We start from the raw sequence: 24135 nt of genomic DNA on the forward strand, positions 1-24135 counted from the left end.
CCTCACAACCAATCACAGCCCTACTCTCCCCTCATCGCCCCGCCCTCTTCTTCTCTCCACCAATCCCGCTCCTCCTTCCTTCCCGCCCTCTTCTCTGCGCCAATCCCGCTCCTCCTTCCTTCCCGCCCTCTTCTTCTCTCCACCAATCCCGCTCCACCTTTTTTCCCGCCCTTTTCGCTGATTGGCTGGCTCATCCCGCCCAACTCCTGGCACGCTCGCGCCCTTCGCGCCTTCAGTGACGTCACCGCGCACGCGCTGCCGCTTCCCTCTCCTCCCGCCGGCGCCATCTTGCCCGGGGCGCTGAGGCGGCACCGGGGGGGTTCCCCCCCCCTTCATTTCCCGCCGCTTTTTTGAGGTGAAATCCGGCGGTTTTGGGGCTTCTGAGCCGCCCCCACCTCCAGGAGGCGTCGGGGGGAGACCGGAGCCCCCCCCCGGAGCTGCAGCGGCCGGGGGGGGGCGGCCCGGGCTCCCCCAGCGCCCGCCGGGACCGGAGCTGGAGCCGCCGGTGAGGGGAGGGGGGGGCGGGCTGAGGGAAAAGGGGAATTTGGGGAGGGGTCCTGAGGGAATTTTGGGATTTTTGGGGTCCCTCGTGGGCTTTGGGGTCACTTTTAGGACTTGGGGGGGTTCATTAATGAAAATTTCGGGGAAAATCCTGAGGGAGTCGTGAGGCCCCTCTTGGATTTGAGGGGCAGAGATGGGTTTGGGGATGAATTTAGGGGTAAAAAAGGGGGTTTGGTGTTTTTTTCCTCAGTTTCACCCTTGCCATGCCGGCTCCTCGTCCCCCAGCCCGGCCCGGGAGCCTCCGGGACCCCGAAGTTGCCGAATTATTCCTCAAAGATGACCCCGAGAAGGTTTTTGGGGAGCTGCGGGAGATCGGGCACGGAAGTTTCGGGGCTGTGTTCAGTGTGAGTGAGGGAAAAACCCCAAAATTCCATCTGAAAGTTGTCCTAAAACAGCCCCGAAATGCCACAAAACATCTCAGGATGCACCCGGAAGAGCCCAACTCTTTTCAAAATTAGCTTAAAATGCGGTGGAAATGGAAGTTAAATGCTCCAAAGTGCCCTAAATTGATCCTGAGCACCCCGAGTTTTGTGCAGAGTGTCGTGAAATGCTTCAAAATCCACCCAAAACACCCTAAAATTCTGCCAAAACAGCCTGAAATGCTCCAAAATCCATCCAAATCACCCCAAAACTCCTCAGGTACCCCCAAAGCGCCTCAAAATCCTTCTGGGATCACCTAAAATTCCAAAACTCGTCAAAATCCCACCCAAACGTCTCTCAAACCCAACAAAATCCCCTCAAATCCCCCCTAAAACTCTTTAAAATCCTCCCCAAATCACTCAAAATCCTCCCAAAACCCCAAAAATACCCCAAAAGTCCCTCAAATCCCCCAAAACTTTCCCAAATTCCCCCCCAATCCCACCAATACTCTCTCAAATCCCTCATAAAATCTCTGAAATCCCCCCAAAAGTCCCTCAAATCCCCCCAGAATCCTCCCAAAATTCCCGAAATCCCCCCAGAACTCTCCCCAAAAATCTCCCCAAACTCCCCCTCAAATCCCCCCAAAATTCCCCTCAAATCCCCAGAATCCCCCCAAAACTCTTTCAAGTCCCTCAAAAACCCCCCAAATCCCCCAAAACTCCTCCCAAAATCTCTCCCAAGTCCACCCAAACTCCTTCTCAAAGCCCGTCAAATTCCCCCAAAATCTCCCCCAAAATTTTCTTAAATCCTCACAAAATCCCCCCAAAACTCCCCTAAAAATCCCCCCAAACTCCCTCTCAAATTCTCCAGAAATCCCCAAAATTCCAAACCCCCCAAATCCCCTCAAACTCCCCCAAATCCCCCCCAAATCCCCATAAATTCCCCTCAAATCCCCCCAAAACCCCCCAAAATCCCCCCCAAATCATTTTAAGAATCCCCAAAATTCACCTGAAAATCCCCAAAATTCCCTTGAATTCCCCCCAAAATTCTGTCAAGATTCCCCCAAAATCCCCCCAAAATCTTTTTCAGAACCCCCCAAATCCCCCCCAAAATTTTCCCAAATCCCCCAAAATTCCCCCAAAAACCCCAAAATCTTTTTCAGAACCCTCAAAATCCCCCCAAAATTCCCCCAAATTCCTCTCAAATCACCCCAAAATCCCCCAAAATCTTCTTCAGAACCCCAAAATTCCTTCAAATCCCCCTTAAATCCCCCCATATCCCCCAAAATCATTTTCAGAACCCCCAAAAATTCACAAATCCCCCCAAAATCCCCCAGGCCCGTGACCTGCGCTCCCAGGAGTTGGTGGCCATCAAGAAGATGTCGTACCGTGGGCGAGCCTCCAGCGAGGTGAGACCCCCAAAAAAAAACCCCAAAAATCCTCAAAACACCCCCAAAAAAAACCCCCAAAAATCCTCAAAACACCCCAAAAAAAAACCCCAAAATCCTCAAAACACCCCAAAAAAACCCCAAATTTGCCGTTTTTGCCCCCAAGAAGTGGCAGGACATCGTGAGGGAGGTGAAGGTGCTGCAGAGGCTCCGGCACCCCAACACCGTGGGCTTCAGGGGGTGCTACCTGCGGGAGAACACGGCCTGGGTGAGCCCCCCGAATTTGGGGAGGGGTCCCCAATTTGGGGAGGGGTCCTCGGGGTGTTTTTGGGGAATTTTTTGCGATTTTTTTGGGGATTTGGGGTATTTTTGGGGGATTTTTGGGGGGTTTTCAGGGTATTTTTGGGGTTCAGGGGTGTTTAAAACAGGAGCTGGGTGAGCCCCCCGAATTTGGGGAGGGGTCCCCTGAATTTGGGGAGGGGTCCTGGGGGGCGTTTGGGGATTTTGAGATTTTTTGGGGGGGTTTTTTGGGGATTATTTGGGATTTTTTTTAATTTTTTTGGGGGGATTTTTGAGGTTTAAGGATGCTAAAACATGGCCTGAGTGAGCCCCCCGAATTTGGGGAGGGGTCTTGGGGGTGTTTAGGAGATTTTGGAGATTTTTTGGGGATTTTTTGGGAGCTTTTAGGGGATTTTTGGGGTTCAAAGGTGCTAAAACAGGACCTGGATGAGCCACCCAAATTTGGGGAGGGGTCCTGGGGGCGTTTAGGGGATTTTTGGAGTTTTTTTTTTATTTTTTGGGGAATTTTTTGGGGTTTTGGGGGATTTTTTGGGGTTTTGGGGGGATTTTTGTGGGGATTTTAGCGGATTTCAGGAGATTTTGGGGCATTTGAGGGAATTTTGGGGGTATTTTGGGGCATTTTTAGGTGATTTTAGGGGGGATTTAGGTGATTTCGGGGAATTTTTGGTGGATTTGTGGGGATTTTTAGGAGTTTTTGGGACATTTTAGGAGATTTTGAGGGTATCCTTAGAATTTTGGACGAGATTTTGTGAGATTTGAGGGGATTTTGAGCGATTTTTGGGGGGATTTTGGGGATTTTTGGGGATTTTTAGGGTAATTTTTAGGAGGTTTGGGGTATTTTGGGTGGATTTGAGGGAACTTTTAGAATTCTGGGGGATTTTTAGGGTAATTTTGGGGGGATTTGGGGGATATTTTAGGGTAATTTGGGGACGATTTTTGGGATTTGGGGGGATCTTGGGAATAATTTTGGGGGGGATTTTGGGGATTTTGGGGTTCCCAACCTGCCCCTCCCCCAGCTGGCCATGGAGTTCTGTGTGGGATCAGCCCTGGACCTGCTGGAAGGTGAGAATTTGGGGCTTTTTGGGCAACTTTGGGCAGTTTTGGCAATTTTGGGATCTCAAGGGGAATTCTGGGGGAATTCTGGGAGGGAATTTTGGGGGGGAGATTTAGAGGGAATTTTTGGGGGGACTTAGGGAAGATTTTATTTGCGTTTATGGGGAAATTTTTGGGGATTTTTTGGGGGGAATTTAGGGAGATTTTTGGGGGATTTTACTGGGAATTTTGGGTGATTTAGGGGAATTTTAGGGGGAATTTTGGGGGGCATTTAGGGGGAATTTTTGGGAGGATTTGGGGGGAAGTATTGGGAGGATTTTATGACGAATTTTGGGGGATTTAAGGTGAATTTTAGGGGAATTTAGGGTGAGTTCTTGGGAGCTAATTTGGGATATTTTGGGGGGTTTTAGGGTGAATTTTTGGGGGATAATTTGAGATATTTAGGGGTAATTTTGGGGGATAATTTGGGGTATTTAAAGTGAGTTTTTGGGGGATTTTTTGGATTAATTTTTGGGGTGTATTTTGGGGTATTTAAGGTGAATTTTTGGGGGATTTGGGGGTAATTTTGGGGGATGTTTTGGGGAATTTGGGGGTAATTTTGGGGGATGTTTTGGGGTATTTTGGGGCATTTTTGGGTGACCCCCACCCCCCTGTGCCCCCCAAGTGCACCAGGAGCCGCTGAGGGAGGAGGAGATCGGGGCCATCACCGAGGGGGCCCTGCAGGGCCTGGGCTACCTGCACAGCCAGGGGGTGATCCACAGGTGGGGCTGCCCCATAGATCCTGAAATCCTGCCCTATAGATCCTGAAATCCTGCCCCATAGATCCTGAAATCCTGCCCTATAGATCCTGAAATCCTGCCCCATAGATCCTGAAATCCTGCCCCATAGATCCTGAAATCCTGCCCCATAGATCCTGAAGTCCTGCCCTATAGATCCTGAAATCCTGCCCCATAGATCCTGAAATCCTGCCCTATAGATCCTGAAATCCTGCCCCATAGATCCTGAAATCCTGCCCCATAGATCCTGAAATCCTGCCCCATAGCACAGCCTGGGCTACCTGCACAGCCAGGGGGTGATCCACAGGTGGGGCTGCCCCATAGATCCCCCTGCCCCATAGATCCTGAAATCCTGCCCCATAGATCCTGAAATCCTGCCCTATAGATCTTGAAATCCTGCCCCATAGATTCCTTCTGCCCCATTGATCCTGGGATCCTGCCCCATAGCACAGCCTGGGCTACCTGCACAGCCAGGGGGTGATCCACAGGTGGGGCTGCCCCATAGATCCCCCTGCCCTATAGATCCTGAAATCCTGCCCTATAGATCCTGAAATCCTGCCCCATAGATCCTGGGATCTTGCCCCATAGATCCTGAAATCCTGCCCCACAGATCCTGAAATCCTGCCCCATAGATCCTGGGATCTTGCCCCATAGATCCTGAAATCCTGTCCTATAGGTTTTGGGATTCTGTCCCATAGGTCTCTTCTGCTTCAGGGATCCTGAAATTCTGGCCTATAAAATCTGGGATCCTGCCCTATAGATCGCAAAATTCTGCCCCATAAATTGTGAAATCCTGCCCTAGAGGTCCTGCCCCATAGGTCCTGCCCCATAGATCTGTTTTGTTTTATAGATCCCCACTGACTCCTCCACCCCACTGACCCCTCCAGCCCCACTGACCGCTCCCCACTGACCCCTCCAGCCCCACTGCCCCCTCCCCACTGCCCCCTCCAGCCCCACTGCCCCCTCCCCACTGCCCCCTCCCCACTGCCCCCTCCCCACTGTCCCCTCCAGCCCCACTGTCCCCTCCAGCCCCACTGACCCCTCCAGCCCCACTGCCCCCTCCCCACTGACCCCTCCAGCCTCACTGACCCCTCCCCACTGCCCCCTCCCCACTGCCCCCTCCCCACTGTCCCCTCCAGCCCCACTGACCCCTCCAGCCCCACTGCCCCCTCCCCACTGCCCCCTCCAGCCCCACTGCCCCCTCCAGCCCCACTGCCCCCTCCCCACTGACCGCTCCAGCCCCACTGACCCCTCCCCACTGCCCCCCAGGGACATCAAGGCTGGCAACATCCTCCTGCGGGCCCCCGGCCACGTCAAACTGGGCGACTTCGGCTCGGCCGCCGTGGCCACCCCGGCCAATTCCTTGGTGGGGACCCCGTACTGGTGAGGGGGGGGGAGGGGCTCGGGGATATTTTGGGGGGGGGGGGGGTCTCTGGATTTGGGGAGGGGTCCCCAGGCTGACCCCCGGCCCCCCAGGATGGCCCCCGAGGTGATTCTGGCCATGGACGAGGGGCTCTACGACGGCCGGGCGGACGTGTGGTCACTGGGCATCACCTGCATCGAGCTGGGTGAGCTGCGGGAATTTGGGGAGGGGGCTTCAGAGGGGATCTGGGGGGATTTTGGGTGGGTTTTGGGGGGTTTGGGGGCAGTTTTGGGGGGTTTTGGGGCAGTTTTGGGGGGATTTTGGGGGTGTGTGGTCACTGGGCATCACCTGCATCGAGCTGGGTGAGTTGGGGGAATTTGGGGAGGGGGCTCTGGGGGGATTTGGGGGGATTTCGGGTGGATTTTGGGGGGTTTAGAGGCAGTTTTTGGGGGGTTTTGGGGGTGTGTGGTCACTGGGCATCACCTGCATCGAGCTGGGAGAGCTGCGGGAATTTGGGGAGGGGGCTCTGGGGGGATTTTGGGTGAATTTGGGGGGGATTTTGGGGGTGTGTGGTCACTGGGCATCACCTGCATTGAGCTGGGTGAGCTGCGGGAATTTGGGGAGGGGGCTCTGGGGGGATTTTGGGTGGATTTTGGGTGGTTTGGGGGGAATTTGGAGGGGTTTGGGGGGAATTTGAGGAGGATTTGGGGTGGATTTGGGGAGGGGTCTCTGGGAGAAATGTGGGGTTGAATTCAGGGGTGAATTTGGGGTTTTTTTGGCACTGAATTTTGGGGTGAATTTGGGATTTTAGGCATTGAATTTTGGGGTAAATTTTGGTTTTTTAGGGGCTCAATTTGGGATTTTTAGGGACTGAATTTTGTGGTGAATTTGGGATTTTAGGCACTGAATTTTGGGGTGAATTTGGGGTTTTTAGGGACTGAATTTTGGGGTGAATTTGGCATTTTTAGGGACTGAATTTGGGGTTTTTTGGGGCTGAATTTTGGGGTGAATTTGGGGTTTTCAGGGACTGAATTTTGGGGTGAATTCGGGGTTTTTAGGCACTGAATTTTGGGGTGAATTTGGGGTTTTCAGGGACTGAATTTTGGGGTGAATTCGGGGTTTTTAGGCACTGAATTTTGGGGTGAATTTGAGGTTTTTAGGGACTGAATTTTGGGGTGAATTTGGGGTTTTTAGGGACTGAATTTTGGGGTGAATTTGGGGTTTTTAGGGACTGAATTTTGGGGTGAATTCGGGGTGTTTAGGGACTGAATTTTGGGGTGAATTTGGGGTTTTTAGGGACTGAATTTTGGGGTGAATTTGGGGTTTTTAGGGTTCTTTTTTCCCCCCAGCTGAGCGGAGGCCGCCCCTGTTCCAGCTGAACGCGATGAGCGCCCTGTACCACATCGCCCAGAGAGACCCCCCGGCCCTGAAGCACCCCCAGGAGTGGTCAGTGCCCCATAGATCCATCCTGCCCCACAGATCCTGCCCCATAGATCCATCCTGCCCCATAGATTTATCCTATAGATCCACCCTGCCCCATAGCGCCCTGTACCACATCGCCCAGAGAGACCCCCCGGCCCTAAAGCACCCCCCGGAGTGGTCAGTGCCCCATAGATCCATCCTGCCCCACAGATCCTGCCTCATAGATCCATCCTGCCCCATAGATTTATCCTATAGATCCACCTTGTGCCATAGATCCTGCCCCATAGATCCTGCCCCATAGATTCTGCTCCATAGATCCTGCCCTATAGATCCACCCTGCCCCATAGATCTATCCTGCCCCATAGATTTATTCTGTAGATTCATCCTACCCCATAGATCCACCTTGCCCCATAAGTCCTGCCACATAGGTCCTGCCCCATAGATCCTCCCTGCCCCATAGATCCTGCCCCATAGATCCACCGTGCTCCATAGATCCACCCTGCCCCATAGATCCTCCCTGCCCCATAGATCCTGCCCCATAGCATCCCATGGCCCCATAACGGGTTCCCAGCCCCACATTTTAGGTCCCAGCCCCACATTTGGGGTCCCAGCCCCACATTTGGGGTCCTGCCCCACATTTTGGGGTCCCTGCCCTGCCCCACACATTTCTCCCCCCCCCCAGGTCGGAGGAATTTCGGGATTTCGTCTCTCGGTGTCTCCGGAAGCTTCCGCAGGAACGGCCCCGAGCGCGGGAGCTGCTGCAGGTGGGACCCCAAAAACCCAAAAGTAACCCCAAAAACACCCGAAAATAACCCAAAGTCCACCCAAAATAACCCCAAAATAACCCAAAAATAACGAAAAGTAACCCAAAAATAATCCAAAAATACCCTAAAACACTCAAAAATAACAAAAAAAACCCACCAAAAATCCCGGAACAACCCAAAAATCCCCTAAAAACACCCCAAATCCACCCCAAATTAACCCAAAAATCCCCCAAATCAGCCCAAAGTGGGACAATTCTGGGGGATTTTGGGGTTTTTTGGGTGATTTTGGGGAGTTTTGGGTGATTTTGGCTGACTTGGGGGTGATTTGAGGGATTTTTGAAGCGATTTTGGTTTTTCTTGGGGTATTTTGAAGATTTTGGGGAGATTTTGAGTATTTTGGGGTATTTTTGATGATTTTGGGGGTGATTGGAGGAGTATATTTAGGATTTTTGGGGTATTTTGGCTGATTTGGGGATATTTTGGGGTAATTTAGGTGGTTTTGGCTGATTTTTGGGTGATTTTTTGGAGTATTTTGGATCATTTTTAGCTATTTTTGGCTGATTTTGGGGTGTTTTGGTTGATTTTGGGTTATTGTGTGATTTTGGGCTATTTTTGGGTGATTTTGGCTGATTTTTGGGCTCTTTTGGCTGATTTTGGGATGATTTTGGGCTGTTTTGGGTGATCTTGATGATTTTTTGGGCTGGTTTTGGGCTATTTTTGGCTGATTTTGGGATGATTTTGGCTGTTTTTGGGTGATTTTGGGATGATTTTGGGATGATTTTGATGATTTTGGGCTGATTTTGATAATTTTGGGTGATTTTTATGATTTTGGCTGATTTTGGGATATTTTGGGCGATTTTTGGCTGATTTGGGGCTGATTTTGTGTGATTTTTATGATTTTGGGCTGGTTTTGGCTGATTTTTGGCTGATTTTGATGATTTTGGGCCGATTTGGGGATATTTTGGGCTATTTTGGGCTGGTTTTGGGTGATTGATGATTTTGGGATATTTTGGGCTATTTTTGGCTGATTTTGGGCTGATTTTGATGATTTGGGGATATTTTGGGCTGGTTTTGGCTGATTTTTGGCTGATTTTGATGATTTTGGGGCGATTTTGGGATATTTTGGGCTATTTTTGGCTGATTTTGGGCTGATTTTGGCTGGTTTTTGGGTGATTTTGATGATTTTAGGATATTTTGGGCTATTTTTGGCTATTTTTGGCTGATTTTGGGCTGATTTTGGCCGGTTTTGGGTGATTTTGATGATTTTTTGGGCCAGCACGCCTTCCTGGCTCAGCAGCGCCCCCCAGGGGTCGTCCCGGAGCTGCTGCGCAGAACCAAGATGGCCGCCAGGGAGGAGGTGAGTGCGCACCAGTAGAAACCAGTATGGACCAGTATAAACCAGTATGGACCAGTATAAACCAGTACAGACCAATATAGACCAGTATGGAATCGAATACAGATCAATATAGACCAGTATGGACCAGTACAGATCAGTATAGAAACCAGTACAGACCAGTATAAACCAGTGTGGAACATAGAAACCAATATAGACCAGTACAGACCAGTTTAAACCAGTATGGGACATAGAAACCAATATAGTGCAGTACAGACTAGTACAGACCAGTATAAACCAGTATGGACCATAGAAACCAATATAGACCAGTACAGACCAGTATAAACCAGCATGGACCAGTATAGACCAGGATGGAATCAAATACAGATCAATATAGACCAGTATGGACCAGTACAGACCAGTATAGAAACCAGTACAGACCAGTATAAACCAGTGTGGACCGTAGAAACCAATATAGACCAGTACAGACCAGTACAGACCAGTATAAACCAGTATGGACCATAGAAACCAATATAGACCAGTACAGACCAGTATAAACCAGCATGGACCAGTATAGAAACCAGTACAGACCAGTATAAACCAGCATGGACTGTAGAAACCAGTATAAACCAGTATAGACCAGTATAAACCAGTACAGATTAGTACAAACCAGTAAAATCCAATACAGACCAGTATAAGCCAGTATAGAAACCAGTTTAGACCAGTACAAACCAGTACAAACCACGATAGACCAATATGAGCCAGTACAGACCAGTATGAACCAGTAGAAACCAGTACAGAAACCAGTATGGACTGGTGTAGACCAGTATAAACCAGTGTGAACCAGTAGAACCCAGTATAAAGCAGCGTGGACCAGTATAGACCAGTGGAAACCAGTATGGACCAGTGGAAACCAGGATGGACTGGGGGGGGTCCAGTTGTTGGTCCAGTTTGTCCCAGTTTGTCCCAGTTCTCTCCAGTCCATCCCAGTCCCTCCCAGTTTATTCCCAGTCCCTCCCAGTTTGTCCCAGTCCATCCCAGTTCCCTCCCAGTTCATCCCAGTTGATTCCCAGTCAATCCCAGTTGATTCCCAGTCCCTCCCAGTTTGTCCCAGTCCATCCCAGTTCCCTCCCAGTTCATCCCAGTTGATTCCCAGTCAATCCCAGTTGATTCCCAGTCCCTCCCAGTTTGTCCCAGTCCTTCCCAGTCTCTCCCAGTTTGTCCCAGTCCATCCCAGTTCCCTCCCAGATCTCTCCCAGTTTGTTCCCAGTCCCTCCCAGTTTATCCCAGTTTGTCCCAGTCTCTCCCAGTTGATTCCCAGTCCTTCCCAGTCCCTCCCAGATCTCTCCCAGTTGGTTCCCAGTCCCTCCCAGTTTGTCCCAGTCCTTCCCAGTCCCTCCCAGTTCATCCCAGTTGGTTCCCAGTCCCTCCCAGTTTGTTCCCAGTCCCTCCCAGTTGGTTCCCAGTCCCTCCCAGTTCATCCCAGTTCATTCCCAGTCCCTCCCAGTTCATCCCAGTTGGTTCCCAGTTTGTTCCCAGTTTGTCCCAGTCCCTCCCAGTCTCTCCCAGTTTGTTCCCAGTCCCTCCCAGTTTGTTCCCAGTTTGTCCCAGTCCGTCCCAGTCTGACCCTCCCCCGTGTCCCCCCAGGACCCCCCCAGCCCCTCCCCCAGCGTTCCCAGTTCTCCCAGTAGCTCCAGTGACCCCCCCAGTCCGGGGGACCCCGAGGACGACGCCGAGGGGGGGGAGGGGCCCCCGGGGACCCCCCCGCAGGTGAGTGGGAAATTCGGGAATTTGGGGAAATTCGGGAATTTTTGGGGAAAATTTGGGAATTTGGAGAAAATTGGGAATTTTGGGGGGAAATTGGAATTTTTGGGGAAATCTGGGAATTTTGGGGGGGAATTCGGGGATTTTGGGGGGAAAAATCGGGAACTTCTGGGGGAAAATTTTGGTAATTTTGGGGAAAAATTGGGAATTTTTTAGGAATTTGGGGCAATTTTTGGGGAAAATTTGGGGAAATGTTTGGAGTGATTTGGGAATTTGGGGGGGAATTTTGGGGATTTTTTTGGGGAATTTGGGGGGAAGTTGGGGGATTTTTTTTTAATTTGGGGGGAATTTTGGGGATTTTTGGGGGAATTTGAGGGAATTTGGGAAATTTTCAGGGATTTTGGGGAAATTTTTGGGAATTCTGGGAATTTTTGGGAGAATTTTTTAGGAAAATCTGGGATTTTTGGGGCATTTGGGAGTTTTGGGGGAAGTTTTTGGGAGAATTTGGGAAATTTTGGGGGAAATTTGGGGTTTTTGGGGGGATTTGGGGAGATTTAGGAATTGGAGGGAATTTTGGGGATTTTGGGGGGGGATTTTTTGGGAATTTTGGGGGGAATCAGGGAATTTAGGGGGAATTTGGGGGATTTTTCAGGGATTTTGGGGGGAATTTTGGGAATTTTATGGGTTTTTGGGAATTTTGGGTGGAATTTGGGCTCACGCTTCCCCTTTCCCCTCCCAAAAATCCCCTCAGAGCCCCCGGAAACTCCTCAGGGAATTTTATCCCATTTTTTAATCCCAATTTTCTCTCAAAAATTTCAAAACTTATCCTAAAATTCCTTTTGAATTTCATTTTATCCCTTTTTTCTTCTCACAAACTTCACCATTTCCCCATTTTTTGCTGTTTTTCCCTCAAAAAGTAAATTTTTATTCTCTTTTTTCCCTCACAATTGGCGCCATTTTGTTTCCTTGGTGCCTTTTTATTTCTTTGTCTCCTTTTTTCCAATATTCGTGATTTTCATAATTTTCCTAATTTCTCAGTTTTCTCTCCTAATTCCCATTTTCCCTTCCCACCACTTTTCCCATTTCCCCCTCATTTTATCCCTAATTTTTCCATCATTTTCCCTTCATTTCCCCCTTTTTGCCCCTTTTTCCCCCATTTTCCTCCCATTTTTCCTGTCATTTTTCTCTAATTTCTCCCATTTTTCCTCATTTTCCCCTAATTTTTCTCTCGCTTTTCCCCATTCCCCCTCAATTTCCTTAATTTCTTCTTCTTTTCTCTCATTTTTCCCATTTCCCCCTCATTTTTTCTCCATTTCTCCTCATTTTCACCATTTAGGCTTCATTTTTACCCATTTCCCCCTCATTTTTCCCTCATATTTCCCATTTCCCCATTCCCCCTTCATTTTTCTCTCATTTTCTCTCATTTTCCTTCATTTTTCCTCATTTTTCCTCATTTCCCGCTCATTTTTCCTCAATTTTTCAATTTCCCTCTCATTTTCCTCCCATTTTCCTTTCATTTCCCCTTATTTTCCCTCATTTTCCCCATTTCCCCTTCATTTTCCCCCTCATATTTCCCATTTTCTCTTCATTTTCCTTATTTTCCCTCATTTTCCCCATTTCCCCCTCATAATTCCCATTTTCTCCTCATTTTCCTTATTTTCCCTCATTTTTCCCGTTTTCCCCTCATTTTTCCCGTTTTCCGCTCATTTTTCCCCATTTCCCCCTCATTTTTCCCCATTTCCCCTTCATTTTTCCCCTCATAATTCCCATTTTCCCCTCATTTTCCTTATTTCCCCCTCATTTTTCCCGTTTTCCCCTCATTTTTTCCCATTTTCTCTCCTCAGGACGACGCCATTTCCGCCATCTTGTCCCCTCAGGCCGCCATTTTGTCCTCCTCAAACACCCAAACCCCCTCGGTTTTACCCTCCCAAAACCCCATTTTTTTCCCCCAAAACCTCATTTCCTCCACCCAAAACCCCATTTCCTCCACGCAAAACCTCATTTCCTGCACCCAAAATCCCCTTTTTTCCACCCAAACCCCTCTTTTATCCCCCCCAACCCCTCCCTCATCCCCCTCAGCCGCCATTTTCCCTCCCCCTTCCCCTCAGGCCGCCATTTTGTCTTCACCGACTTCACCCCCTCAAAACACCAATTCACCTTTTTCTGACCCAAATTTACCCCCTGAAAACACAATTCCATCCCACAAAAACACAATTTCGCCCCCGGAAAACCCCATTTTATCCCCCCCAGACCCAAATTTCCCCTCAGAAAACCCCGTTTTACCCTCTGCGACCACTTCACCCCCGCCGGCAGCCATTTTGTCCCACCCGCAAAGCCTTTCACCGTCCCAAAATCCCATTTTTCCCCCCCAAAACCCCGTTTTACCCCCACAAAACCTCACTTTTTCCCCTCCAAACCCCGTTTTATCCCCCCCAGACCCAAACCCCCTCTCAGAAAACGCCATTTTGCCGCCCCCAGACCCAAATCCCCTTTCCCCAAACCTCCCTTTCCCTCAGCCCCTTTTCTCCCCTCAGGCCGCCATTTTGTCCCCCCCCACCCCTTCCATTTTCCCGCCCAAAAGCTCCGTTTTTTCCCCCAAAAGCTCCGTTTTTTCCCCCAAAACGCCCATTTCCCGTTCGAAAACCACCATTTCACCCCGCCACGCTTCCTTTTACCCCCCTCCCACCCCTCGCCGCGCCACCACCCCTCTCCCCTCGCCGTCCCTTCTCCCTCACCTGCTCTGCTCCCTGCTGGCCTTCACCGCCGCCCTCCACCCCTCGCCGCCCTCCCTCCTCCTCCTCCTGGCCGCGCTTTGGGCTCAAAAACGGCGATTTCGGGGCTTCCTCCCCGCCCTGGAGTGCGGCGCCACCGGGCTGGCGCTGGCCCACGCCTTCCTCCCCCTCCTCCCTCACCTCTGGGCTCCCTCCTCATCCTCCTCGGCCGCCTCGGCCTTGTCCTCGGGCCTGGCGGCCGCGTTGGGCCTGGCCGCCATTTTGGGCCTCGGCGCTCGCCGCCGCCGCCTTTACGTGCCCGTGGTGGTTTTGGCCGCCCAGCTTTGGCTCTCGCCGTGGTTGTTTTTACCCCTTTACGTCCTGGGCGAGCTCTCGCGAGGGGGACGAGCCCACCGCTGGTGGCTCAGGGCGCTTTTGGGGTTGCCCCCTCCTCTTTTCCGCGCCTTCTCCCGCTTGGGTTTGGCCTCCGAGCGAGGCCTCTTCGCTTTCTTCCCCAAAACCAACAAAATGAGGTTCAGGAGTCGCCTCCCCGTGCCCCAAAAACGTTCTCGGGGCGGCGTTTCCTCCTCCCCGAGGTGTCCCCGGCGTTTTTGGGGCGCCCTCGATGGTTTCGGGAGGAGTTTTTGGGGTTTTTTTCCGTCAATTCCGGAGGTTTTTTAAGGGGATTTGCGGGGGTGAGGCCGCCCCTCCCCCACCCAGCCGGATCCCCCGCCCCGCCCCCCGGCCCCTCCCCCCACCCCCAAAAAAGGGACCCCAAAACCGGGGGCCCCTCCCCCACCCTGCCCCTCCCCCACCCCGGCGGCCCTGGAGGTGATTTTGGGGTGGGGGAGGGGCAGACACTACGGGACCCCAAAAAAATCCCCAAAATTTGGGGGAGATTTTGGGGTCAAAACCCCCCAAAAACCCAAAAATCCCAAATTTGGGGGAGATTTTGGGGTCAAAACACCAAATTTGGGGTCAAAAACCCAAAAACCCCAAAATTTGGGGGAGATTTTGGGGTCAAAACCCCAAATTTGTGGTCAAAACCCCCAAAAAAGCCCAAAAATCCCAAATTTGGATTTTGGACCCCAAAATCTCCCTCAAATTTTTGGATTTTTGGGATTTTTAGGCCATAAATCTCCCCGAAATTCGGAGATTTTTTTTGCTTCTTGACCCCAAAATCTTCCCCAAATTTGGTGATTTTTGGCCTATTTTGGGGTCAAAACTCCCAAAATCCAAAAATTTAGAGGTTTTGGGGTTAAAAGTCCCAAAAAAACCAAATTTGGGGGAGATTTTGAGGTCAAAACCCCAAATTTTGGGTTTTCCCTTTTTTTTTTTTTTTATTTCTACCAAAATTTTGGGGTCCCCCCTTTTTTTTCTCTATTTATTCTCCCACGGGGGTCCCCAAAATTCCATTTTTTGGGGGGAGGGGCAGCGTTTTTGGGGTCATTTGGGGTTTTTTTTTTTCATTTTTTCCTTTTTTTGGCATTTTTTTTCCATTTTTCTTTAATTTTCAAATTTTTTTCGTTGGAATTTTCATTGTTTTGGGAATTTTTCTTTCGTTTCGTTGTCATTTTCTTTGGATTTAATTTTATTTAAAATAGAATTATTTAAAACATCCCAATTTTCTCGTTTTTCTGGTGGGTTTTGGGCTCGTTTCGGTTGAGGAAAATAAAATTTGGGGGAGAAAATTGAATTTTTGTGGGAAAAATTCGGAAATTTGGGAGGGGAAAACTGATTTTTTTTGGGGAAAAAATGGAAATTTCGGGGATAAAAATGGAATTTTGGGGGGGGGAAATTTGATTTTTTTTTTTTTGAAAAATGGAAATTTTGGAGGGGAAATTTGAGCTTGGGGGGAATAATTTGGATTTTTTCGGGAAAAAAAATTGGATATTTTGGATATTTTGGGGTTTTCTCATTGAAATTGGGGGAGGTTTGGATGGAATTTGGGTTTTCCTCTTGGAAATTTGGGATTTTGGGTGAATTTTGGGGTTTTTTAAATTGAATTTGGGGGTCTTTTGGTTAATTTTGTGGCTTTTGGGTGAATTTTGGAGGTTTTTGGTTGAATTTTTGGTTTTGTTGGATTTTGGGTGAATTTCGGGGGGGTTTTTTGTGGATTTTGGGGTTTTTTGGGTGAATTTGGGGGGGTTGGGTGAATTTTGTGGGGTTTTTTTTTTTTGAATTTTGGGTGAATTTGGGGATTTGGGTTTTTTTGGTTGAATTTTTGGTTTTTTTGTTGAATTTTGCGTTTTTTTTGTTGGATTTTGGTTTTTTTCGGGGGGTGAATTTTGGATTTTATGTTGAATTTAGATTTTTTTTTTGTTGGATTTTGAGGGGTTTTTTGGGGTGAATTTTGGGGGTTTGGCTGGATTTTCTCTGAATTTGATTTTTTTTTGGTGAATTTCGTCCTTTTTTGGGTGAATTTTGCTTTTTTTTGGGTGAATTTTGCCTTTTTCTGGTAAATTTCGGGGCTCTCTCCCCCCCCAGGTTCCGGAGCGGCCGCGGGCGGAACGTTCTGGAAAGATCCCGAAATTCCCGGAGCTGGTCTGGGCCCCCCTTTGGGGGGGAGGGGCCCCAAAATTCCCGATTTTCTGAATTTGGGGAACCCCAAAACCGCCGGATTTTGCCCCAAATTTGGGATTTTCCTGAGGGCGGAAAAAAAAAAACCAAAACTGGGGAAAAAAAACCCCAAAAATTTCACTTCAGAGGGAAAAAATCTCCCAAGCCCCCCCCTCATTAATCGGGGGCGTTAATTGCCCTCATTAATGGCGTGAATAATAAACAGGACGCTGGTGACGTCATTGGCTCCGCCCGCTTTGTGCTACTTAGCGTTAATTAAGGGAAACTAATGAGGGTTAATTAAGGGAAGAGGACGCGGGAGGGGGCGGGGAATCGTTAATCACCCCCGCCGTGGTTAATTAACCCGCTGATAATTAAGGATCCGCCTAATTGCCCTGCGGAACGCGCCACTTCCGCGTTGCCACGGCAACGGGGGCGTGGCTTAGAGCGGAAGCGCCGCTGGGGTGGGAGACGTCGCTGATTGGCTGCGGCGTTGCCAGGCGTGCTCTGATTGGTGGAGCTGTTGCTAGGAGTGCTCTGATTGGTGGAGGCGTTGCTAGGCGGGCTTTGATTAGGTGCGGCGTTGCTAGGCGTGCTCTCATTGGGGGAGGAGTGTCCGGGCGTGCTCTGATTGGCTGCGGCGTTGCTAGGCGTGCTCTGATTGGATGCGGCGTTGCTAGGCGTGCTCTGATTCGTCAGAACCGTTGCTAGGCGTCCTCTGATTGGCTGCGACGTCGCTAGGCGTGCTCTGATTGGAAGAGGCGTTGCCAGGCGTTGCCTGATTGGCCGGAGGAGCCGCGTCGCTTCCGCTTCCGGCCCCACGTGACCCGCGGCGCTCTTAAAGGGGCCGCGCCGCGCTCGGGGTTTTTTTTTTTGGGGGGGATTTTGGGGGTCCCGGGGGGGGCTCGGGGGTCCCGGGAGGCCCCGGGGGGGTCCCCGGGCCATGGGGGAGGAGAACGTGTTCCTGTTCGTGCCCAACGTCATCGGTGAGCGCCGCAACGGGGGCGCGGGGGGGAACTGGGGGGGACTGGGTTATACTGGGAGGGGATTGGGGGGGACTGGGATGGACTGGGAGGGACTGGGGGGGAACTGGGAGGGAACTGGGAGGGGACTGGGAGGGACTGGGTTATACTGGGAGGGGATTGGGGGGGACTGGGGGGGACTGGGATGGACTGGGGGGGAACTGGGAGGGGACTGGGGGGGACTGGGTTATACTGGGAGGGGATTGGGGGGCGCTGGGATGGACTGGGAGCGACTGGGAGGGAACTGGGGGGGAACTGGGAGGGGTTTGGGGGGGACTGGGAGGGAACTGGGAGGGAACTGGGAGGGACTGGGGGGGAACTGGGACAAACTGGGAGGGACTGGGGGGGGATTTGGATGAATTGGGCTAAACTGGGAAAGGCTTGGGGGGGACTGGGATGGACTGGGAGGGGACTGGGGTGAACTGGTTTATACTGGGAGGGACTGGGAGGGGATTTGGGGGGGACTGGGAAGGGTTTGGGGGCACTGGGACAAACTGGGAGGGACTGGGAGGGAACTGGGATGGACTGGGATCAACTGGGAGGGGATTGGGGGGGACTGGGATGGACTGGGGTGAACTGGTTTATACTGGGAGGGGATTTGGGGGCGCTGGAAGGAACTGGGATGGACTGGGTTATACTGGGATGGGGTTGGGGGGGAACTGGGAAGAGTTTGGGGGGGACTGGGATGGACTGGGAGGGGACTGGGGTGAACTGGTTTATACTGGGAGGGACTGGGAGAGGTTCGGGGCGCTCCAGGTGGGGCTGGACTGGGAGTGCTACTGGTCCATACTGGTCCATACTGGTCCATACTGGTTTATACTGGTTTAACCCCCCCCCATAATGCTTCATTCTGGTTTATTCTGGTTTATACTGGTTTATACTGGTCTATACTGGTTCATACTGGTTTATACTGGTCAGCCTCTCAGTCTGCACCACCTGGGGACCCCTTTTGGGGAGGTTTCGGTGGCCAAAACTGGCTTTTACTGGCCCATACTGGTTTATATTGCTCTGTACTGGTTTATACTGGTCCATACTGGTCCGTACTGGTTTGTACTGGTCCGTACTGGTTTGTACTGGTCCGTACTGGTTTGTACTGGTCCGTACTGGTTTCCAGGCTACGTCCGGCTCCTCCTGGCCGCCGTCTCCTTCTGGCTGATGCCCACGCGGCCGGGGCCGGCGGCCGCCTGCTACGGCCTGGCCGCGCTGCTGGACGCCGTGGACGGACACCTGGCCCGGCTGCTGGGCCAGGGTACTGCTTCATACTGGTTCATACTGGTTTAGACTGGTTCATACTGGTTTAGACTGGTTCAGACTGGTTCAGACTGGTTCAGACTGGTTTAGACTGGTTTAGACTGGGAGGGGGCTGGGAGGGACTGGGTTATACTGGGAGGGGATTACGGGGGACTGGGAGGGGATTGGGAGCAGTGGTTATACTGGTTTATACTGGTTTAGACTGGTTTATACTGGTTTAGACTGGTTTAGCCTGGTTTAGACTGGTTTATACCGGCCTTTACTGCTTATACTGGTTTATATCAGTTTGTACTGGTTTGTACTGGGAGGGGGCTGGGTTATACTGGGAGGGGCTTGGGAGGGAGTTGTTTATACTGGTTTTTACTGGTTTATACTGGTCTTTACTGTTTATACTGGTTCATGTCAGTTTATACCGGTTTATACTGGTTTATACTGGGAGGGGCTGGGTTTTACTGGGAGGGGATTATGGGGGACTGGGAGGGGACTGGGAGCACTGGTCTGTACTGGTTTGTACTGGTTTGTACTGGGAGGGGACTGGGAGCGCTGATTATAGAGGTTTATACTGGTTTGTACTGGTTTGTACTGGTTTATTCTGGTTTATACTGGGAGGGCTCAAAATGGATGGGGAGGGATCCAAAATGGCGGCAATGGGCGTGGTTTGCTCATCGTGGGTGTGGCTTCATGTGGATGATGTCATTTGAGGTGTGGCTCACTTTGATGATGTCATTATGGGTGTGGTTTATGATGAATGATGTCATTGGGTGAGTCCGCCATCTTGGATTCATTTTTCGAGGATTTCCCTCCAAATTTGGGCTTTTTGCCCCCCAAAATTTTGGGATTTTCCCCCAAATCTGGAGCTCCCAGTTCCAAACTGGGAATGCCCCAGCTCCAAACTGGGAATTCCCCACTTGGCCCCGCCCCCTTTCCGCCATCTTGGATTGACATAATGAGCATTTTTTCTCCAAAATTGAAGTTTTTCCCCCCAAATTTCGACTTTTTCACCCCAAATTTCCACCCCGTGCCCCAAACTGGGATCTCCCAGTTTGGAACTGGGAATTTCCCAGTTGGCCCCGCCCCCTTCCGCCATCTTGGATTGCTATAATGAGCTTTTCCCGCCATATTTTGACTTTTTTCCTCCCGAATCTCCAATTATTTTGTCCGAATTTTGAGTTTTTCCCCCCCAAATTTTTTCCTCCGCGGCCCAGCCCGAGCTCTCCCAGTTTGGAACTGGGAATTTCCCTGTTGGCCCCGCCCCCTTCCGCCATCTTGGATTGCCCTTCCGAGCTTTTCTTGCCATATTTTGACTTTTTTCCTCCCGAATCTTCAATTATTTTGTCCAAATTTTGAGTTTTTCCACCCAGTTTTTTTCGCCCGGGCTCTCCCGGTCCGGCACGGGTGCGATCCCGGTTTCCCGCCCGCCAGGCTCGCGGCTGGGCGCCATGCTGGACATGCTGACGGACCGGCTGAGCTCCATGTGCCTCCTGCTCAACCTGGCGCTGCTCTACCCGCGTTGGGCGCCGCTCTTCCAGCTCAGCATGGCGCTGGACGTGGCCAGCCATTGGCTGCACATGCACTGGTGGGCGGGGCTTGGGGGGGGCGGGGCGCGGTCGGGAGCGTGGGAAAATGGGTGAGAAATGGGGGGGGGAAAGGGGAAAAACGAGGGGGAAATCGGGGCGAAAACGGGGAAATTGGGGGTTTGGGGGCGTGGTTTTAGTGGGGAGGGGGCGTGGCTTGCATGGGCAGGGTGTGGTCAGGAGGGGGGAAATTGGGGGGAAAGGGAGAAGATAGGGGAAATTTGGGGTTGTAGGCGTGGTTTGAATGGGAGGGGCGTGGCTTAGGTGGGTGGGGCTGGGCGTGGCACCGGGCGTGGTCGGGATGGGGCAAGATGGGCCAAAAATGGAGGAAACTGGGGGAAGGGGGGATGGAAATTGGGGTTGGGGGCGTGGCTTGAAAGGGAGGGGCGTGGCTTGGATGGGAAGGGGTGTGGCCTGAGTGGGCACGAGCGGGGAGGGGGCGTGGCTTGGCAGAAAAGGGGATTTGGGAGGGTGGGAAGGGAAAATTTGAATCTTGGGGGCGTGGCTTGATGGAGAGGGGGTGTGGCTTATTTGGGTGGGGCCCTCAAGAGGATTTGAGGTTCTGGGTCTTACTGGGATGAACTGGGCGGAACTGGGATGAACTGGGAGGGCCCCCGGGGTGTGGGCGTGGTCACCACTCCATATATGGCAATGTGGGGGGTGGCTTCACGTCCATATATGGTAATGTAAGGTCCTTGCTCCATATATGGCAATGTGGGTGTGGTCTCACTTCCATATATGGTTATGTGAGGTCTTTGCTCCATATATGGCAATGTGGGTGTGGCCTCAGTTCCATATATGGTAGTGTGGGGTTCTTACTCCATGTTTGGCAATGTGGGTGTGGTCTCATTTCCATATATGGTAATGTGAGGTCCTCGCTCCATATATGGCAATGTGGGTGTGGCCTCAGTTTCATATATGGTAATGTGGGGTTCTTACTCCATATATGGCAATGTGGGTGTGGTCTCACTCCCATATATGGTAATGTGGGTTCTTACTCCATATATGGCAATGTGGGTGTGGTGTTTGCGCTATACATGGTGATGTGGGCGTGGCCTGCATTCCGTATGTGGCAATGTGGGCGTGGCCTGCATTCCATATATGGCAATGTGGTTTATCCCACGCCATCTATGGCGACGTGGGCGTGTCCGTGCCTGACCACGCCCTCTTTGGCCCCTCCCCTGCTTTAGCTCCACCCTCCAGGGGGCGACGTCGCACAAGGCCGTGGGGGGGGAGGGGCACCCCCTGCTGAGGCGCTACTACCAGTCCAGGGTGAGACTGGGAGCACTGGTTTGTACTGGGAGGGAACTGGGACGGACTGGGAGGGAATTGGGAATAAACTGGGAGGGACTGGGAGTGACTTGGGGGGCAACTGGGAGGGATTGGGAGGGAACTGAGATGGAGTGGGAGGGAACTGGGAGGGATTGGGAGGGATCTGGGAGGGACTGGGACAAACTGGGATGGACTGGGAGAGGGACTGGGACAAACTGGGGGGAACTGGGAGGGGACTGGGATGCACTGGGAGAGAACTGGAATGAACTGGGATGGACTGGGAGTGAACTGGGGGGCAACTGGGAGGGACTGGGATGGAACTGGGACAAACTGGGATGGACTGGGAGTGAACTGGAATGAACTGGGATGGAACTGGGACAAACTGGGAAGGGGGGCGTGGCTCTAACGGAACCGACCACGCCCCTTGCTGACCACGCCCCCTTTGGCCCCGCCCCCAGCCCCTCCTCTTCCTGCTGTGCGCTGGGAACGAGGCGTTCCACTGCTGCCTGTACCTGCTGCACTGGGGGGAGGGGCCCGCCGGTGAGTCCCGCTGGTCTGTACTGGTTTGTACTGGTTTATACTGGTTCATACTGGTTCATACTGGTTTGGACTGGTTTGGACTGGTTTGGACTGGTTTTACCGGTTTTTAGTGGTTTTTATTGGTTTTTTACTGGTTTTTAGTGGATTTTACTGGTTTTAACTGGTGCCTTGACTGGTTTCAAACTGGTTTTAAACCGGTGTTGAACTGGTTTGTACTGGTTAGACTGGTTTTTACTGGTCTTAACCGGTTTGTACTGGTTTTAACTGGTGCCTTCACTGGTTTCAAGCCGGTTTGGACTGGTTTGGACTGGTTTTTGCTGGTTTTTACTGGTTTTAAACTGGTTTTAAACTGGTCTGGAGTGGTTTTTGCTGGTTTTTACTGGTTTTAAACTGGTCTGGACTGGTTTGGACTGGTTTTTAGTGGTTTTCATTGGTCGTATCTGGTTTTTACTGGTTTTAACTGGTTCATACTCATCTTTACTGGTTTCAAACTGGTTTTAACTGGTCTCAAACCGGTTTTAACTGGTTTGTAGCAGTTTCTCACTGTTTTTTTCAGTTTTTTTAAATTTGTGCTGCTCCATACTGGTTCTAACTGGTTTGTACTGGTCCTTACTGGGTTTAACTGGATTTTATTGTGGTTTTAACTGGTTCTAAACTGGTTTTAACTGGTTTCAAACTGGTTTTGACTGGATTTTTACTGGTTTGAGCTGGATTTTTTCAGGTTTTTTTCTGTTTTTTTCTTGTTAGTACTGATCTGGACTGGTCCATACTGGTTCTAACTGGTCCATACTGGTTCTGACTGGTCCATACTGGTTCTAACTGGTCTGTACTGGTTCTAACTGGTCCATACTGGTTCTAACTGGTCCATACTGGTTCTAACTGGTCCATACTGGTTCTAACTGGTCCATACTGGTTCTAATTGGATTCTATTGTGATTTAACTTGTTTCAAGCTGGTTTTATCTGGATTCAAACCGGTTTTAACTGGATTTTTACCAGTTTTAACTGGAATTTCTCAGATTTTTTTCCTGTTGTTTTTGTTTATACTGGTTCTAACTGGTCTGTACTGGTTCTAACTGGTCCGTACTGGTTCTAACTGGTCCGTACTTGTTCTAACTGGTCCGTACTGGTTCTAACTGGTCCGTACCGGTTCTAACTGGTCCGTACCAGTTCTAACTGGTCCGTACTGGTTCTAACTGGTCTGTTCTGCTTTCCCGCAGTGTTCCCGGGGGGTCCGGGGCTGGCCAGGCTGGGCCTGTGGCTCGTGGCCCCCCTGGCCGCCCTCAAATCCTTCCTGAACCTTCTGCAGCTCGGGGGGGCCCTGAGGGGCGTGGCCGCCCTGGACGCGGCCGAGAGGGCCCGGAAAAGCTCCTGAGCCCCTCCCCCACCCCCCCAAAATTCCCTCCCGAGCCCCTCCCCCACCCCCCCAAAATTCCCTCCCGAGCCCCTCCCCCACCCCCCCAAAATTCCCTCCCGAGCCCCTCCCCCACCCCCTGCTGGGAGGCGGGGCGCGGGAGGGGCGTGGCCAACCCAAGCCCCGCCCCTCGCCCCTCCCCCTTCATAATAAAGATCAATTGGCCCCTCCCCCCTCTGCGTGGAGTCTGTGGGGTGGGGGAGGGGCGGTGAATCCCCAGGATTTTTTGGGGTAAATTCCTGGATTTTTTTTGCGGTAAATTCCTGAATTTTTTTGCGGTAAATTCCCGGATTTTTTTGGGGGCAAATTCCCGAATTTTTTGTAAATTCAGGAATTTTTGAGGGTAAATTCAGGAATTTTTTTGAGTGAATTCCTGAGTTTTTTGCGGTAAATTCCTGATTTTTCTCGGAGTAAATTCCTGAATTTTTTGGGGCAAATTCCCGAGTTTTTTGGGGCAAATTCCCAAATATTTTGGGGTAAATTCCCGAATTTTTTTGAGTAAATTCCAGATTTTTTTTCTGTAAATTCTTGATTTTTTTGGAGTAAATTCCCAAATTTCTTGGCAGTAAATTCCCACCCTTTTTTTGATGTTTATTCCAGGATTTTTTTGGTTTATTCCAGGACTTTTCAGGGTGAATTCCCAGATTTTTTTGAGGTCAAACCCCAGATTTTTGGCAGTGAATTCCCAGATTTTTTGATGTAAATTCACAG

At 51.0% G+C, this 24135-nt stretch overlaps 2 protein-coding genes across 7 annotated transcripts; both read left to right on the forward strand.

Moving 5' to 3' along the window:
• The first annotated feature begins 272 nt into the window (after positions 1 to 272).
• Positions 273 to 16605, forward strand: LOC128782770 (serine/threonine-protein kinase TAO1-like). 6 transcript variants are annotated; one of them, XM_053933255.1, is made up of 13 exons: positions 273 to 505; positions 752 to 905; positions 2258 to 2329; positions 2475 to 2576; positions 3625 to 3670; positions 4326 to 4422; positions 5707 to 5820; positions 5914 to 6005; positions 7150 to 7246; positions 7905 to 7986; positions 9263 to 9343; positions 10967 to 11089; positions 16282 to 16605. In XM_053933255.1, the coding sequence occupies exons 2-13, from the start codon at positions 765 to 767 to the stop codon at positions 16387 to 16389; spliced, it is 1155 nt and encodes a 384-aa protein (XP_053789230.1). In that variant the 5' UTR covers positions 273 to 505; positions 752 to 764; the 3' UTR covers positions 16390 to 16605. The 6 variants fall into 6 exon arrangements, with proteins under 6 accessions (XP_053789230.1, XP_053789224.1, XP_053789225.1 ...); XM_053933249.1 differs by lacking the exon at positions 16282 to 16605 and adding an exon at positions 12928 to 15412; XM_053933250.1 differs by lacking the exons at positions 5707 to 5820; positions 16282 to 16605 and adding an exon at positions 12928 to 15412.
• A 632-nt stretch (positions 16606 to 17237) lies between these two features.
• CDIPT (CDP-diacylglycerol--inositol 3-phosphatidyltransferase) lies at positions 17238 to 23595 on the forward strand. The gene is made up of 6 exons (XM_053933256.1): positions 17238 to 17339; positions 18490 to 18624; positions 20049 to 20202; positions 21391 to 21472; positions 21931 to 22012; positions 23231 to 23595. The coding sequence occupies exons 1-6, from the start codon at positions 17297 to 17299 to the stop codon at positions 23383 to 23385; spliced, it is 651 nt and encodes a 216-aa protein (XP_053789231.1). The 5' UTR covers positions 17238 to 17296; the 3' UTR covers positions 23386 to 23595.
• The last annotated feature ends 540 nt before the right edge of the window (positions 23596 to 24135 follow it).

This window comes from Vidua chalybeata (genome assembly GCF_026979565.1).
Source record: "Vidua chalybeata isolate OUT-0048 chromosome 37 unlocalized genomic scaffold, bVidCha1 merged haplotype SUPER_37_unloc_4, whole genome shotgun sequence".
In the NCBI taxonomy this organism is placed as follows: Eukaryota; Metazoa; Chordata; class Aves; order Passeriformes; family Viduidae; genus Vidua; species Vidua chalybeata.